Source organism: Vidua chalybeata, chromosome 9, assembly GCF_026979565.1.
Source record: "Vidua chalybeata isolate OUT-0048 chromosome 9, bVidCha1 merged haplotype, whole genome shotgun sequence".
In the NCBI taxonomy this organism is placed as follows: domain Eukaryota; kingdom Metazoa; phylum Chordata; class Aves; order Passeriformes; family Viduidae; genus Vidua; species Vidua chalybeata.
The window spans coordinates 22,784,923-22,800,286 of NC_071538.1; the positions used below are offsets into that span (position 1 = coordinate 22,784,923).

At 36.2% G+C, this 15,364-nt stretch overlaps 1 protein-coding gene across 1 annotated transcript in view; it reads right to left on the reverse strand.

The window, feature by feature from the left end:
- The window catches only part of DPYD (dihydropyrimidine dehydrogenase), a 339,118-nt gene that overhangs the window by 172,708 nt on the left and 151,046 nt on the right, over positions 1 to 15,364 (reverse strand). The window contains exons 9-11 of the mRNA XM_053950943.1: positions 10,523 to 10,630; positions 7,207 to 7,376; positions 5,306 to 5,516 (exon numbers count right to left, since the gene is read on the reverse strand). Of these exons, the coding sequence (XP_053806918.1) occupies positions 5,306 to 5,516; positions 7,207 to 7,376; positions 10,523 to 10,630 (489 nt within the window). The remainder of the gene's footprint in view (positions 1 to 5,305; positions 5,517 to 7,206; positions 7,377 to 10,522; positions 10,631 to 15,364) is intronic.

Here is a 15,364-nt window from a genome sequence, read left to right on the forward strand (position 1 = left end):
AATTAACGAAACAAATCAAATGGAGAAGATTCCTCAAATAAAGCTTTAAAAGTGAGTCTCTGTGTGACTGCCATGACTAATTATGCATCTATGTAATGTGTGTTCAATTTGGGCTTATTTAAATAGCAGAAATGCTCATTAGCTGCAGTATATCTGTGAAGCTTCAATAAACAGTTTAATGGTTTTTATGTTTAACCAATTTGGTAAGTTCCTATAATTTTAGCTTTAGTAGCTCATTAATGTTATTTTTGATATCCATCTTACAGAATTCCTTTAAAGTGAATAGTAGCATTACTTCTGAAAAATACAAATATACAGTAACTTTCTTAATCTGAAATGCATTACTACAGCTGTCACATGTACTAACAGATTAACTGCTGACACTGCCCAGTCTAAATGCCAAGCAAATAAAGAAAGGCACAATCATGCTGCCAACATTCTCTACCCCACTACTGTCCTGAACAGGATTAAAAAGTGGTTTGACTGGATAAAGTTGGGTCCAGTTACAGTGGGACAGGGTCCTGCTGCAGGCTGCTACTGATTTTAATTTCTGTGACCAGCAAGCAGAAGTGTCTGATGTGCATCAACTCAAAGAGCAGAATTTCTTCCCTCAGTAAACAGGACTTTAGAAATCATAATGAAGCCACTTTTTGATATTGGGAATGGGTAATGATTTCAGAGCATGGAACTGCTGCGCCCAAACTCGTTCAGTAAACCTATTTATGGAGAAAAATCCTATTCCAAATGACTCAGCAGGAAAACTCCTAGCTATTTCAACAGGAATCTTTTGAACATATATAAATTTCAGTTTTATATAACAATTTTTTTACAAATCTGGTGCCTCAAAGCCTGCTGGTGCAAGGCAGATTTTGTGCTAGCAGGCAGATGCCAGGGCATTCCCAGCTGGGGTATCACAGCCTCCCCTCTTCCCCTCTACTCTTTCATTAGATAGTCAAGGCTTCAGTGCTCTGAGGTCAAAGTTACCCAGTTGTCTGAGCAGGCTCTATGAAGAAAACTCAACAGTCCTTCCACGTTCCAGAACTCCTGGTTTCTGCGCCATTTGGAGTTCTATATTTGATCAAATGAAAACTAAAATCTTTTTCACTTATGAGGTCAGAGCTCTGCAAACTTCTTTTCCTTTGTTCCCTAGCAAATGCCTCTCAAACTGTAGACATAAAAATTAACTATGAGTGGCTTAAAGTATAAAATTGTAAACAATGTGGGAAAACTTATCTTTACTGTATGTTAAACTATTCTAGGGGAGTAGTAAGCCTGGGGTTTACTGCTACAGTTTCCAAGAAAGATGACAGTTGTACTAAAAGTAAAAGCAAAATATCTGAAAGTTGTGACTGATTCCTGGAATTATGAAATAAAGTTTTGCCCTTCAGTCAGTGATGCAATGCCTAGGTACTACCAACATTTCATAAAACATATTTTGGTTCACAAATAACTTACTACTTCTCTTTTTTGCTGTTCCAATAATAAAACAGACATTATTATCATGCTAAGATTCATGTTACATGTGAATTCTGGTTACATGTGAATTCTTCCTCTTCACTGCTGCCTGCTAAACAGAGTGTCAAACTAAACTTAGGTTGCCAGCCCTCTATCCTGGCTTAGTCTTTTGCTCTGCACTGAATTTTGTAGTGCATTTTCAGCACTATTTTCCATACTTTCTCCATGGTTCTCATTGAAATTCAAGAAGATATAGCTGAACAAGGGCATTTGTTAGAAAATTTTGCAGTCCTAGAGAATTTCTCCCTTTGCTTATCAGAAGGATTAGAAAAGGGTTATTCAAAGTTCAGACTTTAAAACCAATGGGATTTGGTGTTAAGTAGGAGGTAGAGACTGAACACAGTGTGAGGGAGCACACAGAACTGCAAGCGTATATGTTGAGTAGCTGCAATTAGGAATGGTGACAGAAGATATTTCAGTAATTCACTAGCACATTGTAAGCCTCAAAAATAAAAAATTAAGGAAAAAAGCAATAGCCAAAGGAAAAGTACAAAATTCCTCTCACAGCTCTTTATTTTTCTGGGTCAGTTACGATGGCTTAAAGACTCTGGTAGGGTTTGCAGTTAAAATAAAGCAGCTTGTACTTGCAAAAATTTTTTCTTCAAGAAGAAGCAAAACATTTTTCTTACTCCATCTGCAGTAGCTGTATTTGAACAATTTGTTGGGCTGTTTTTTTACTAGTTTTAGTAAAATAGTAACCTTCTTGAAACAGTCTAGAAGGCAACCTGTTTCAACTATAAGCAACTCCAGGAGCACAAAATGGAACTAGGAGTAATTTTTTTTTTAAGTGATGCATTTATATGATTCCCAATGGGAGGATGAATATCCACTACAACTGTTGCTCAAAAACACCATCAGCATTTTATTTTAACAAAACAAAAAAGACTAAATACCTATTCTGAATGCATGGAATCTCAGTCGCAAATTTAATAGTTACCATGCAAGAATAGGAAACATCTTGTTGAGGATAATAGACTAGAAAAAACCTTCTAACCTATGAGCTATTTCTGCTCAGTCACCCACACACTTATGGCTTCTTACAAAACTTTCTAACATGAGCATCAAGGCTGCCCTGAACACTTTGTTGAACTGGGGCTAAGTCTAATTTTAATCTCTCTGGTTTTGACAGTATTTTCTTTATTCTTTTATCAGTAGAACCAGATTTTATAGGATATAGCCTGCTATATTAGCCCATACCAATACTGCATTTGCAGTTCCCCGAGGTGCCTTATGAATTAGGTCAATTGATAGAGCTCTTTGTATGAACAGCAATTAACATGTTTATTCAACCTGCACCTGAGTCACACAGTCACAGAATAATTGAGACCAGAAGGGCCCTCTGGAGGTTGACTATTCCATTCCCTTCAAAGTTATATCAAGTTCCAAGTCCAATCAGTTTGCTCATGGCATTGTCCAGTTTTGAGTACCTCAAGTATTTTCATCTTCATCTTTAGATGGGGAATACCTGAATATTTTCATCTCTTGAATACAAAAGTGTACTTCATTTAGAAAAACCAATCAACCACAAAAACAAAACACCACAACAAAATACTAAGAAATGTTTCAGTGTTTCTTTGTTTTTTTTGGTTGTTTTTTTTTTTTTTCATTTATTTTTGTTATGTACACTGAAGTAATCTGGAGTTTTGGTTGTAATCCAGCTCAATGGTGAAAAGCAAATTTGACTTTCATTAAGACAGTTAAAAAAAAAAAAGACATAAAAGCAACTGAAAGTATATGCTCAAAATAAGTACCTTATGCACTCAAGTCTTAGTTTCTTTTCACTTTCACAACATCCAAAACAAATGACTTGCAGTTTTCCTTTTTACTGATTGCTCTTCTAACAGCAGTTTCACCCAAATTACAGCATGAAACTGAGGTGTTTTGCTCACCCCCAAAGTAAATTACTCTATTCTCTCATGATCAGCTCACTGCATGACTATTCCCCTCCCATTTTATGTTCCTATTTAAAAACCTCTCAACAATTAATTTAGACTGTGAATGTGCCCTAGGAAATACAAGACTGGCACAGTACTATGGCACAGTACTTACTGGCTGCTTAGCACAGTAAGTTCAATCTTTTAATTGAGATAATTTTTAACATGGGAGAAAACAGAATCACTCCTGTATCATGGAGTCTATGAATCACAACAAAATATATCGATTGAATAGGTTAATATTGATTTACCACATGAGATTCTATAAACCATTCCAAAAAACCTAAACACAGGGTTTTAAAAGCAAAATTACTCACAAAACCAACAAAATTCTCAGTTGATCAACACCACCATCAGAGTAGTTAATGAATCTCTTTAAAAAAACCCTTAAATTTTCTTCTTGTTGTGTCCTGGAGGTTAGACTGAACCCTAATATATGACCCACACAAATGCCAGTCTTTCCACAGCAATAGAGCTCCAAGATGAATGGCAGTCTGTTCTCTCCTGTGCCCTGTAGAGCAGGAGGCAGCAGCAGGTCAGCAGGTAGCCCTGAGTAATGAGCTGGGAGCAGTCACTGTCTAGAAACAGCCTAGGATGCAAGAAACTCCCCAAAGCATTAGTAGCACATACAAGATAGGAATGCTCCTGGTATTCACTTCACATGTTCCTCAAAATACCAGGCTGATCCTTCTTTTTTCTGTATGAGAGGATTTAGAGTCTTCTCATGGTTGCAGGGTGGTTTACCATTCTCTACAACTGGATGTTGAGCAGGCAGTGCTGAGTACATCATTCAGGTTTAGAGCCTGCTAACGTCACTGAGGATTTACCATTTTACTTGATTGCAAAGATTCACAAAAGTACATTATGCTGAGAAATTCTGAATACCAAATTTCCTGGTCTTGTGCAATCTGAAGCACTTGCCAAGTCCTCTGTCAGAGCATTTATACCCAAAGGACCATGGCAACAAGTCATGGGTTAATTGGCTGGCATGACCATGCCCTGGAGAGGCAGGCACATTGTTCACCAAGGCTTTCAGAATCTGCTAACCTGGATGACTGTCTCCAAGCCAAAGACCTTCTCATTGTATTAATGTGTCTTCTGCTGAGTCAGTGTTTTAATTCTGAGGCACATTCAATGTATGTGCCTGAACTCCTAAAATCTAACCTAGTGTCAGAGGAGAACAGTCTAAACACTGTTCAGTTCCCATGTTCTTGACTGTATTCATGTTCATCTCTCTGCTAAATGGAGACAATTCATCCAATCTCTGAAATGTCATCAATGTACCAATTTCTGTATCTTTAATACAGAATTAAGTAATTGCTAATTTTTAAGACTAAACCTTGTAAAGTGCAACTAAGAAATATTGTGTAAGAGAGAAGTCTCAGCTCTCTTGTATATACACAAGAAATAAGTAATACCCAGACCAGGTGAAGCAGAATAATGAATGTTTTAATGACTGTTTAATTTGCAAAGTTAAAAAAAAAAAAAGATATTTCAGAGATCAGATCAGTTCAGCTTAAAGATGTAACATAATGAGTTTCTCTAGAGTTAATTAATGAGACCAGAAGAAATTCCCAAGAGTTTCTTTGAGATCCCACTTGCACTGAGAAGGAAAATATATGCTGAGGAACTGAACTTCAATGCTGAGTTCCAGCTCAATACAGCAATATGCAGAGAACTGCTTAGTTACCAGACCCCCGAGTCTTTTTCTAAAAGGTGTACCTGAAGGACAAACTCCTGTAAGAGGACCAACAGTCACAAGCTGAGTAACCTCCAGAAGACCCATTTCACAAAACTGTTAAAGGACAGGACATGCAGCTAAAAGAACAATCTGTATTTGCATTAGTCAGGGTTACCTTTAATGTCACTTAAGATGGAGCCAAAGGCACTGATGACCACGTTGGCTTTCAGACGGACAACCTGATCCTCATCTTCTTTCCAGTTCCCATCGCTATCTTGTTCAGTTCGAACAAATTCCATAGCAACAATTTGTCCACCTTTAAGAACAACTTTCCGAGGAGAGAGGAAAGGCAGAAATTCACACTTCTCTTCTTTTGCAAGTTCCATCTGTGGAGTAGAAGTAATAAAATATATAACTTTAACATGCTGCATTTTCATGGGGAAAAAACCCCAAACGAACCAACCAGGAAACATTTTTGACTCAAGATGTTACCATGGATTCTACTATAGCAGACATCAGCCGTGTCCAGTATGCAGACAGTCATCTTACTGTCAGCTTCAGAGCCTCTCGTGCTATCAAATCAGGCAGTGGCAGTAAGTAAACTTTCAAGGCAAATATTTTGCCAATGTATTTTATGTTTTCATTACTTTGAATACGTTTAACTTCTTTGAGGGCAAAAGATTTCGCTTACATAAATATCTGTGTCTTTTAAGAAGTGGCCTAGTATTAACTTACTCCATGCCCTGATTTGTGTTTACTATGATTTTAAGATTTTATTAAATGTTGACTACCATGTACAAGCAACAGTTTTCTCAGTGACAATCCAGACTTAAGATCTTCTGAATCTCTGCTGTGGTAAAACTGCTTAAGTCAATCGTCTTCAGAATTTGACTGTCTCTATTTACACAACTTTTTTGAATATGTAATATCCCACCTGACATGATTCTATCACGGCCATTACTAAATTAAGCTACTTTTATTTTACTTTTTTCAGGGCTCACTGCATGATTGAATGAGTACAAAAATTGACAATTTTAGAAATTTACCCAGGCTTCTATGGAAGATTTTGGTTCAGATTATAGTAAGAATCTGAATAGCACATGAGGCTGTGCAATGGCTTCAGTAATCTCATTGTGTCTAGAACTCTTGACTGAAGAGCAACATAGGTAAATCATGCACCAAGAAACCCTCTATTACTTTCTTTGCACCAGTTCCCTTCTGGAAGATCTAAGGTGCCTACATTCTTGAAACAGACAACCAAACTACCAGAAATCTCATGATAAAGATGCATTAGATGGTGTACTAGTCTCAAGTATATAAAAGTGTAATGTACCAAATAAATGAAAACAGAAAAAGACCACCAAAATAAGAAAAAAAAAATCTGGAAAAAACCTCCTGTAGTACATATAAATTAAGGAAGCAGAATAATTTCAAAATGTGCAGATGACCTAATAAATGCCAAAGTACAAAGCCAAATTAAAAACCAAATAGAATGCTGAAATATGTGATGAATAGCACTGCTTCACTATCATTGGCAGTGATTCAAAGCCAAAATCACTGTAAGTCATTTTCTTACCAGAAAGGAAGGAAAGGCAAGAAAGAAAGCCTTTTATAGGCTCACAAGGCAATGTCAGAATCACTGAGGTTCCTTAAACAACAGCCAGAAGGTATCATTATAGAATCTAACCATGATCTGAAGAGCTACCTACAATACTCTAATGGCTGTTTGATTCCAACATTGAAAATTTTAGTTCATTTCCTAACTTACAAGAAATTCTATCTCCTGCTTACAAATACATCTCTCTGCCCTGTCAGGAAACATACAACAGTAGAAAATTATACAGAGTATACAAAGTATACTCTGTATAATTTTGTAAATTACTCTGTAATTTGTAAATACAGAGTATACAAAGTATACAAAGTGAGCCTCAGATCTTTAATAAACATTCATACATTTTAAGAACATTTTTATAAACAAAACCTTTAGCAGATGTCTGCTAAGTACCTGTAGCATGCTTTCAGGCCACAGAGAAATACCTAAGATGCCTTCTCAGCAATGCTGCTATTGTATTTTACCTCTTCTGGGACAGCCCTGATGTGAGTGAATCCCTTCCTGAAGACCACGAACACGCGACGAGCTCCGCAGCGCAGAGCAGATGTTGCACAGTCAAAAGCAGTGTCTCCTGCCCCGAGTACAATCACAGTTCCATGTATTGGTGGCAACGGAGAGTGACAGGCACACATCCCTGAAAGATAAAAGGAAAACCCCATTTTCAAGCAGAGAAACCATTTCTGCATGACAGCTCAAAAGGTACTTGTACTCGAAGCAGTGTAAAATTGCATCTTACAGTTTCCAAGCATGGAGTGTCACTATCAAATTATTCTGCTCCACTGAAAGACAGTTTTATTCCCCCTTTTAAGATATGCTCATATACATAATTTCATAGTCAGTACTCTAAGCAGCTGCATCTTTCTATTGAGAAAGAATTCAAGTGACAACATGTTTGTAGGATTCTGGGTCGTGTCAGATTGAAACTAGAATTGTGAGATCTTTTTATTCAAAAAGTAAGTTTCTCTCTCATCAGATTCATTATCCTCCCAGCTAAAAAAAAAAAAAATAAAAAAAAACAAACCCCAAAACAACAACAAAACAAAACAGAACAAAACAACACAAAAAAGGATGACCTGTTGTTATTAGTTACAGTTCTGTGTAATAGCATACCAACATCAGTCCCCTCAGATTTCTATAATGCACTGACACTGTTCTGGTGGTGACATGGTTCTCTGAGGCTATTCATCAGATGAACATGAAGGAAAAGAATATTGTTACAGTAATTCCTAGCTCTTCTACTGGAAGAAAATGTTTAATCTACAGTAGTTTCCTATAAATAATTTGTAAAAAGTTACATGGAGAAAATGACAACATTATGTGTTTATCATCTACAGCTTGTATTTAATGATTCAATTAAACAAGAAATAGGTAAGTAAAACTGCACTGCATCTGTTCCCTGGATGAGACTGCACTTTTATCACACGTTTAAGTGATACATAACATCATAACATCATCATAACAACTAACTGTTGATTAGACAAATGGTTGAAAAATATTGACATAAAAAATAAAAAGCTATATTCTCACCGAGTCCAGGACAGTTCCAGTCAGGAGGCACTAAGCTCTCTATTTACCTACTGTACTTTAACTCAAGTATCCTACTATAGCAGATTTTCCCATGGAATTGTGGAACACAAGTATTACTGAAGTAAACAATCCTTTTCATTTAGACATAAAAACAGAGTGAGAAGCAACATCCTAATACACCTATTCTCTTTCCATCTGAAAAAAGCTTAATGAATGCATTTTGCAAATGCAAATGACAAATGCTATAAATTCCCCTCTGCCCATGTATGTGGTGTCACATTTACTATTTATTTAATAGGATTCTTACTCTAAAATTCTCTCTAAACTTTTCTCATTTATTTTTAGTGAACTTAATACTCCATACAAACTGAGCAGTGGAAAAAGCACAAGTGAAGCAGGGGGCTGGCAGCTCAGAGTGCCATTAGAGTGTGAGTCCAGAAGGCATCAGTCAGAGCAGCCTGCTTTGCTCTCCGGAACACACTCCTGAGGTAAATTCACAGCTATGTATTTGCAAGAGGAAACCCTTTTGGAGGAAAATGTATTAACAAGTGGCATTCAGAATTAATAAGCAGGCAGAATATGTATCTTACCATGAATAAGTCTATTATGTCTATTATTTAGATAACTGTCACGGTGAAAAAAAGGAGGATAGAGTAGGATGTAGTACGTGTATATTTTATTTTATAATTCCATGCCTTAAAGAGCAAAAGGTGGCTATAGCTACAGACAGACACTAGGAAAATTAAGTAAAAGAGACCATGTTAATTAACAGACAACACCAAAGACCTATCTATTACTGTCAATCAGAAAAGGTTAGTTCTTCCAAGTTCATCCTTTTTCCCATTGTAGACTTAATAAAAAAAAAAAAACACATTATCACATATGCTAGCTAATCAAGAGGGGTACTTTGCAATATTTTGAAATATGTGGATCACAGTATATAGAGCCTCATGCAGGCAGATGACTTACAGTACACAACTGCTACGTATCTTCTCAGAGTTCTACAAAGTATTTTTAGTCAAATTGTATCAAGAGAGTTTTGTTTTGCAGAATTTACTTCTCCTTTGTTAATCTACAAATGTATTGCACTGCATATTCTCAATCTGTTTTATTTTTAAACATTTCTGCCTTCAAAAAGAAAACCCAAAAGCTCACCCTTTTCTCCCAAATCATTTAAGATTACTTTGAGCTTAAGAAAACAGACAGAAATAAGCATTTGATGAAAACAGCAAAGAGATGGGACAGATGTGATGCAGAATTTCACTTCTGAAATATTATGCATCAAATGGGGTAATAAACTTCACTTTTATAAGCAGAATAATCTGCCCCAGAATATATATTCCTCAAAATTGTTTAAGAAAAGTCTACTAAATAAGCAGGCAATCCTATATGATGCTACAAGAAATTTCTGAATGCTGAAATGAAAATCAATTTGTAGATAAAACAAGTTATATTAAGTCAGATGTAAAATACCACACTCTGTCCTAAATAAATTTAAAAAAAAACCCCTAAATTAATTTAGTTTTTATCTGGGGAATCTAGATCATGAAGAAATGTGGCACAGAAATCACATATTTGGGGCTTACAAGTTCATATTCAGGGACACTGAAAGCATCTGTACTCCTTAGGGAGCAAATGCAGCCATCTCTGAGCTCAAAGAAAGATGTGAAACCATAAAACAAGACTGCATTTGGTGCCTATGAACTGAGCACTTTCTTATTAACTCCTGTCATGCTCCTGTTGTCCTGAGTTTTAGACTGTAAGTTCATTGGGTAAGGAACCAGTGCTGATTTAAATGTGTCTGTAAAACCTGCAGCATATGACTTGGGATCAAGTAAAAGAATTTATCTACAATCTACCAATCAGCTGCTTATGTCAGTCAGAAACATCTTTTTTAATATCAGATTTTTTCAAATTATCTTATATATACTCTTTTTATCGAGATACTTCATACAAAGGAGAAGCTTATCTTTTTACTATAATTCAAAATAACAAATATAACTTATTAGGGAAAATTATTTGCCATAAATTTAGATTTATATACATGATTATTCAGTTTATAATCTCTGGGACTAACTTTGTAGACCATGCTCCTGAGGTTGCCACTCACCAAGAGAAAACCCTGTCCCAGACATATTCAGTGGAAGGCACTTTGTAACTGGATGTGCTGCTTTGTAGCCAGACAGTTTGATATAATAATAACTGCTAATGACTTATTGAATGGGATTACAACAAGAACATAGTACCACACACCTGGTTTACTTGCCATTGCTACCAAAGGTAAGAAGTCTTTAGATGTGTAGAATCCTTGATTCATTCTCAGTCCTTGGAATATACTGTCTCTGTTTGGTTCTGGCAAACCTGAAATAGATATTTTATGGCACATAAGAATGACACAGGAGATTTTAGCAACCAACATATATTTTGAATTACACTCATGTTCTCAAAACGATTGTCAATACAAGCACTTTCACAAACCCTTAGATGTTTCCAAAATAATATTGCAACTGCAGCTTACATAACTGTGATAATGTGTTTTTTTTTTTGATTGTTTAACAGCACAAGCACTTGAAAATCAGGTTCCTCAACAATGTGTGTACTTGTATAACTCATAACAAAACGAATGCAGGGGAAAGGATTAGAGAGAACAGGGTGCAAAAGCAGATAATACAAATGAGGCAGTAACAGCTTAACTAATGAGGGGAGGAGGACAAATGGTAGTGCTGTAGGTCTGATCTGTAAGTATTTGTACACCATCATCTTCTTGCCATTTTTGATTATTTTCTCAAACCTTGAAGTCCTGATTGGCTGACATTTCTTCCTAGTTATCAAAAGCACATATTTAAACAGAATCTGTAGGATACAAACAAGGATTCACTTCACAACTATTAATAGCAACAAATACCTTTCAGTTAAAAGAAAGCAGCAAAAAGCATCTTCCAATTACCAAAGAACATCACCTCATCTTGATGTGAATGGTTGGACAGCACCAAAAGCTAGCCCAGCTGACACACCAGTTAAGCAATTTTATTCATGCAAATGCAATCATGGTATTTTCAACAGTTTCAACTTTCATATTTACATCTAAAACCTCATAATATTATCAAAAGTATGCTAATTAATAATTACATAATGAAATTGAGTAAATGCCAACAATTTTTGTAAGAAAACATACTAGCACTGCGGCATCCTCAGAGCAAGCAGGAAGAACAGGAGCACACAAAGCAATCTGTGAGCCCTCCATTCTCAGGCATGGGTGGCAGCAGACTAATATTACTCCTCTTTGAGACACACTGGTCAGGAAAACCCTAAGAACACAATTTTAGCATCTACAATAATGCAGAATTGCACGTTGAGGAGCACTTTTCCAAATAGGGAAGGTTTGGGGTCTTTTTCTATTAATTAAGCAACAAAAATCTGTCTCATTACAGCATATGACCAGAACTACCTAATGAGAAAACTTAGTACTTTTTCATGAGTTACCTATATGAAGGAAGTTTTCTGAACATTTAGAACTCTGAATGAAGATACTATAATACTAGAAAAATAAAATACATTTTTAGATTTATTAGGTTTAGTGAAGCAAAACAAAATATACTTTCAGTGAATTAAAAATGCTTACAAGCCAAAAAGCAAATTAAAAAATCCTGAAATTTTATCTCTATTTCTAAAGAAAAATCATGACTCAGTTGCTGAACACTCGGCTCTGAAACCAATACTGATCTATAGTTGGATATTCAGAAAAACAAAGTTAAAAAATACTAGCACGTCCTGAACTTCAAGACCTTTGAATGCTGTACTTTCTGGGTAGACTGAAATTTCAGATAATGAATAATGGATATCTTAAGAGGCTGCCAGAAATACTTAGTACTATTGAAAGTACAATATGTAAAATGCATTAAAGAAACTATTTTTAAAAGGGCATCGATTTTTCTCTATGTATATATTGCAAAATCATCTATGGGAAGAAGAGTACCTCAGAAAAAGCTCTCAGTTACTGCCTGCAGGCAGAGGACAGAGTAATGCAACCATGTCTATTGAGATATCCATAAACCAACTCAGAGGCCTCACTTTACTCTTGGGAGAAATACTCTTGTCATTAGTGGGATGTGCAGCCTGCATTAAAAATAATTTCCTTTCCACCTAATATGTACCTCCATTCAAACTCAAAGAGAAACCCTCAAAATATTTTTTCCCTTTTTTTTTTTTTTTTGCTGCTTTAATCATCTCCTAATGAAAACTATTTGGTCTCTAACAGCATCAGTATTTTAGCTCCCATAGGCTGAATAAAGAGTATAATAAAGGAAATGTTGCAATGTTCTTTGTCTAGGTTCATCACTAGCCTTTTCAGTTTCATCACTGAAATAAAAGGAGTGGATTAAGAGTGCATTGGGTTCAATAATGTTTAGCCTGGCCAATATGACCAAACAACTGCCAAAGAGTTAGTCAATATACGTGGCAATATCTGCTATTTATTTTACTATTTTCATTTTGCTGAAAACTCCCTGGAAAGCCGTTTTGTGATATTTACATTTTAAGGAAATGCAGGGAATTACTTCTCTTATACTTATAAACACTTCGCACAGATTGAAGATTGCTAAGTACCTGCTGGAAATTGTATTGTGCTGGATTCTGATGCATCTCCTTTTGCTGTTCAGTATTTGCTATTGTAATTACTGCATTTATTTTTGTTAAAATAGAGAGATTTAGTACTTCTTCAAGCCACTAGGCAAGCTAAGAAAGAGGCAGACTGAGGCAGACAGAGAAAGAGATCAAGAACAGATAAGATTCACTTTAGAGACACCATTTCATAATAAACATCCACCCCACAGAAGTATGCTTTACAGAGAGATCAAATATTGATAAATAGCCAACAGCTTCTTGGGAGAGAGAATACTTAACGAAAAATAGCTGTAGAGGAAAAATGCAGTTTTGAGCAAATGGTTTCAGAGAAGAAATAAAATTTAAAAAAACCCAGTCACCTATGAAAGACACAATTTAGGTCAAAATAATGAACCAAGAGAAATACTCTTTGAAGATAAATCAGAGAGAATCTTTAGAAAAAGGGAAATCACACATTAATAAAACATAGCCAAGAGCCACCCAACAAAAAATGCTGCGAAAAAGATAAGGTCTTTTCCCTAGTTTTTAGGTTGAAGCCAAGTAAGTCAGTTCTCTGTTCTCCAAATCCACTTGCAAGGTATCTAAATAGATTTTTTTATTATTTGGTATTTCATGTTCTGAAACAATCTGTCACTATCCCACATCTTCCATCTTTAAATAATCTGTATCAGTATCTAGTGATAACAATTATTTCCTTCCCCTGCACTGAAGAACAACTCTTTTGAAGGGCAAGCAAGAGGAGGCAGATTAGAAAGGCAGCTCCCTGCTGGTGTTTGGATGGCCTCTGCACACCCTTCTACAAGCAGAGGGCTGTGCTTAGCCCCTCATCTTCTGCAGCCACAGCCCTGGGCTGCCTGAAGCCTCAGCTGCTTTGCTTGCTGATGCCAGGGAACAAGCTTCTGAAGCAACTGATATCCAAACCACGCAATGAAGCCTCATGGGCTGTGGAAAACTGCATTTACTAAGAATAGAGAAAGTAGAAACATTGTGAAAATAACAGCTTGCATGACAGATCTAGTTCAGCTTTGCAAAATCTAACCTAGACAGTCCCAATCTGGGTCAGGTGCAGCACAGAAAGCAATTCATCTTGATTCCTGACCCTCTGGTTTGCTGTGCTCTGCCTTCCATCTCCAGGTGCTCCAGCTATCTCTCAGTAGGCACCACTACTCTCTTTGCTTCTTTCCTTCATTTGAACCCCACAAGTCTTTCTCCAGTTTGCAATTCCTCAGCACCTCTCTCCCATGTATGACATACCATATACTTTCCATAGTCCTTAACCACTGCAACAGTGGCTTTGGAAAACACAAATTTAACTTCTCCTTTTTATATCCTTTATATATACATATAAATATATATGTGCACATATGTATTAGCAAAAACATCATCTGCCTCCTGTTAAGATCTTGTACTCTCTGTTCTCACAATACTGATGCATATCAATTTTCTTCGTGCACAGTCTCAAGTCCATTGTTTCCCTTTACAGAAAATTTAGGCACAATTCCCTAGTCCAGTTGAGATATGAATTGCTAAATGATTAGAGTAAATTTGTCAGATGTACAAGGCAATGTACCAGAGTGATGCATAGACAATGCAAGGGATTGGCTTGCAGAGCAGGGCACCAAGTCCACTCAGCTGCTGCATCAAATAAATCCAGGCATGTCAACACATCAGTCAGCTAAGTCTGCTACTACTCCAACAATGAGCCTGATCTGGAAAGGGAAACTAAAGCAAGTACAGGCACTGCATACCTATCTCCTATTTTGATCCAATGCCCTCTCCCCAGCAACAGCTTCTGAGCCTGAACTTGCTCTTTGGGTTACTGAAATCTGACATGGCTGGGCAAATCTGCAGTTTCAAATGAACTTCTCAACTGATCTTAACAACTACACACAAAATAAGCTCTCATCCTCAATAAGGGTCAAATGTAGTTTTCACTGGCAGCTGACTAAAAACACATCTCCAGACAAAAAGATAAAATGGAGCTGAAGGTGAAGGGTAAATATACAGGGACAAAACTAACTAGAACATTTTTTTCCTCATTTTCCTCACATCAAACACTGAAAAGGTTTCTTGCTTTCATTTTTAATTGTGATAAAACTGAATTTTGCTGGTGAAAGCAATCTGTGTTTGAAAATACCAAGAGCTACTTTTTAAAAGTGAAGACACTTACTTTGTACATTTTTTTTATATTGAACCATTCAAATTTGTTTTGTAATTGCATTGCATGCATATATTTATCCAAATTCAATCAAAAATAAACAAAATGTGATTGACTGTCTATGCATATTCCTTTTTCTAACTTTTAAAACAAGGAAGCTAAACATCAAACCCCATTCACCAATTTATGGACTATTTTTTAATTTTCTCTTGCCTTACACATCTGGAGCTAGAAAGTTAGAGGGCAAGGACATCTTTCCACGTCTTTAACATCTCAGTGCTTCTGTTTCAGAGTTAAACCAGACTTTTTAAAAT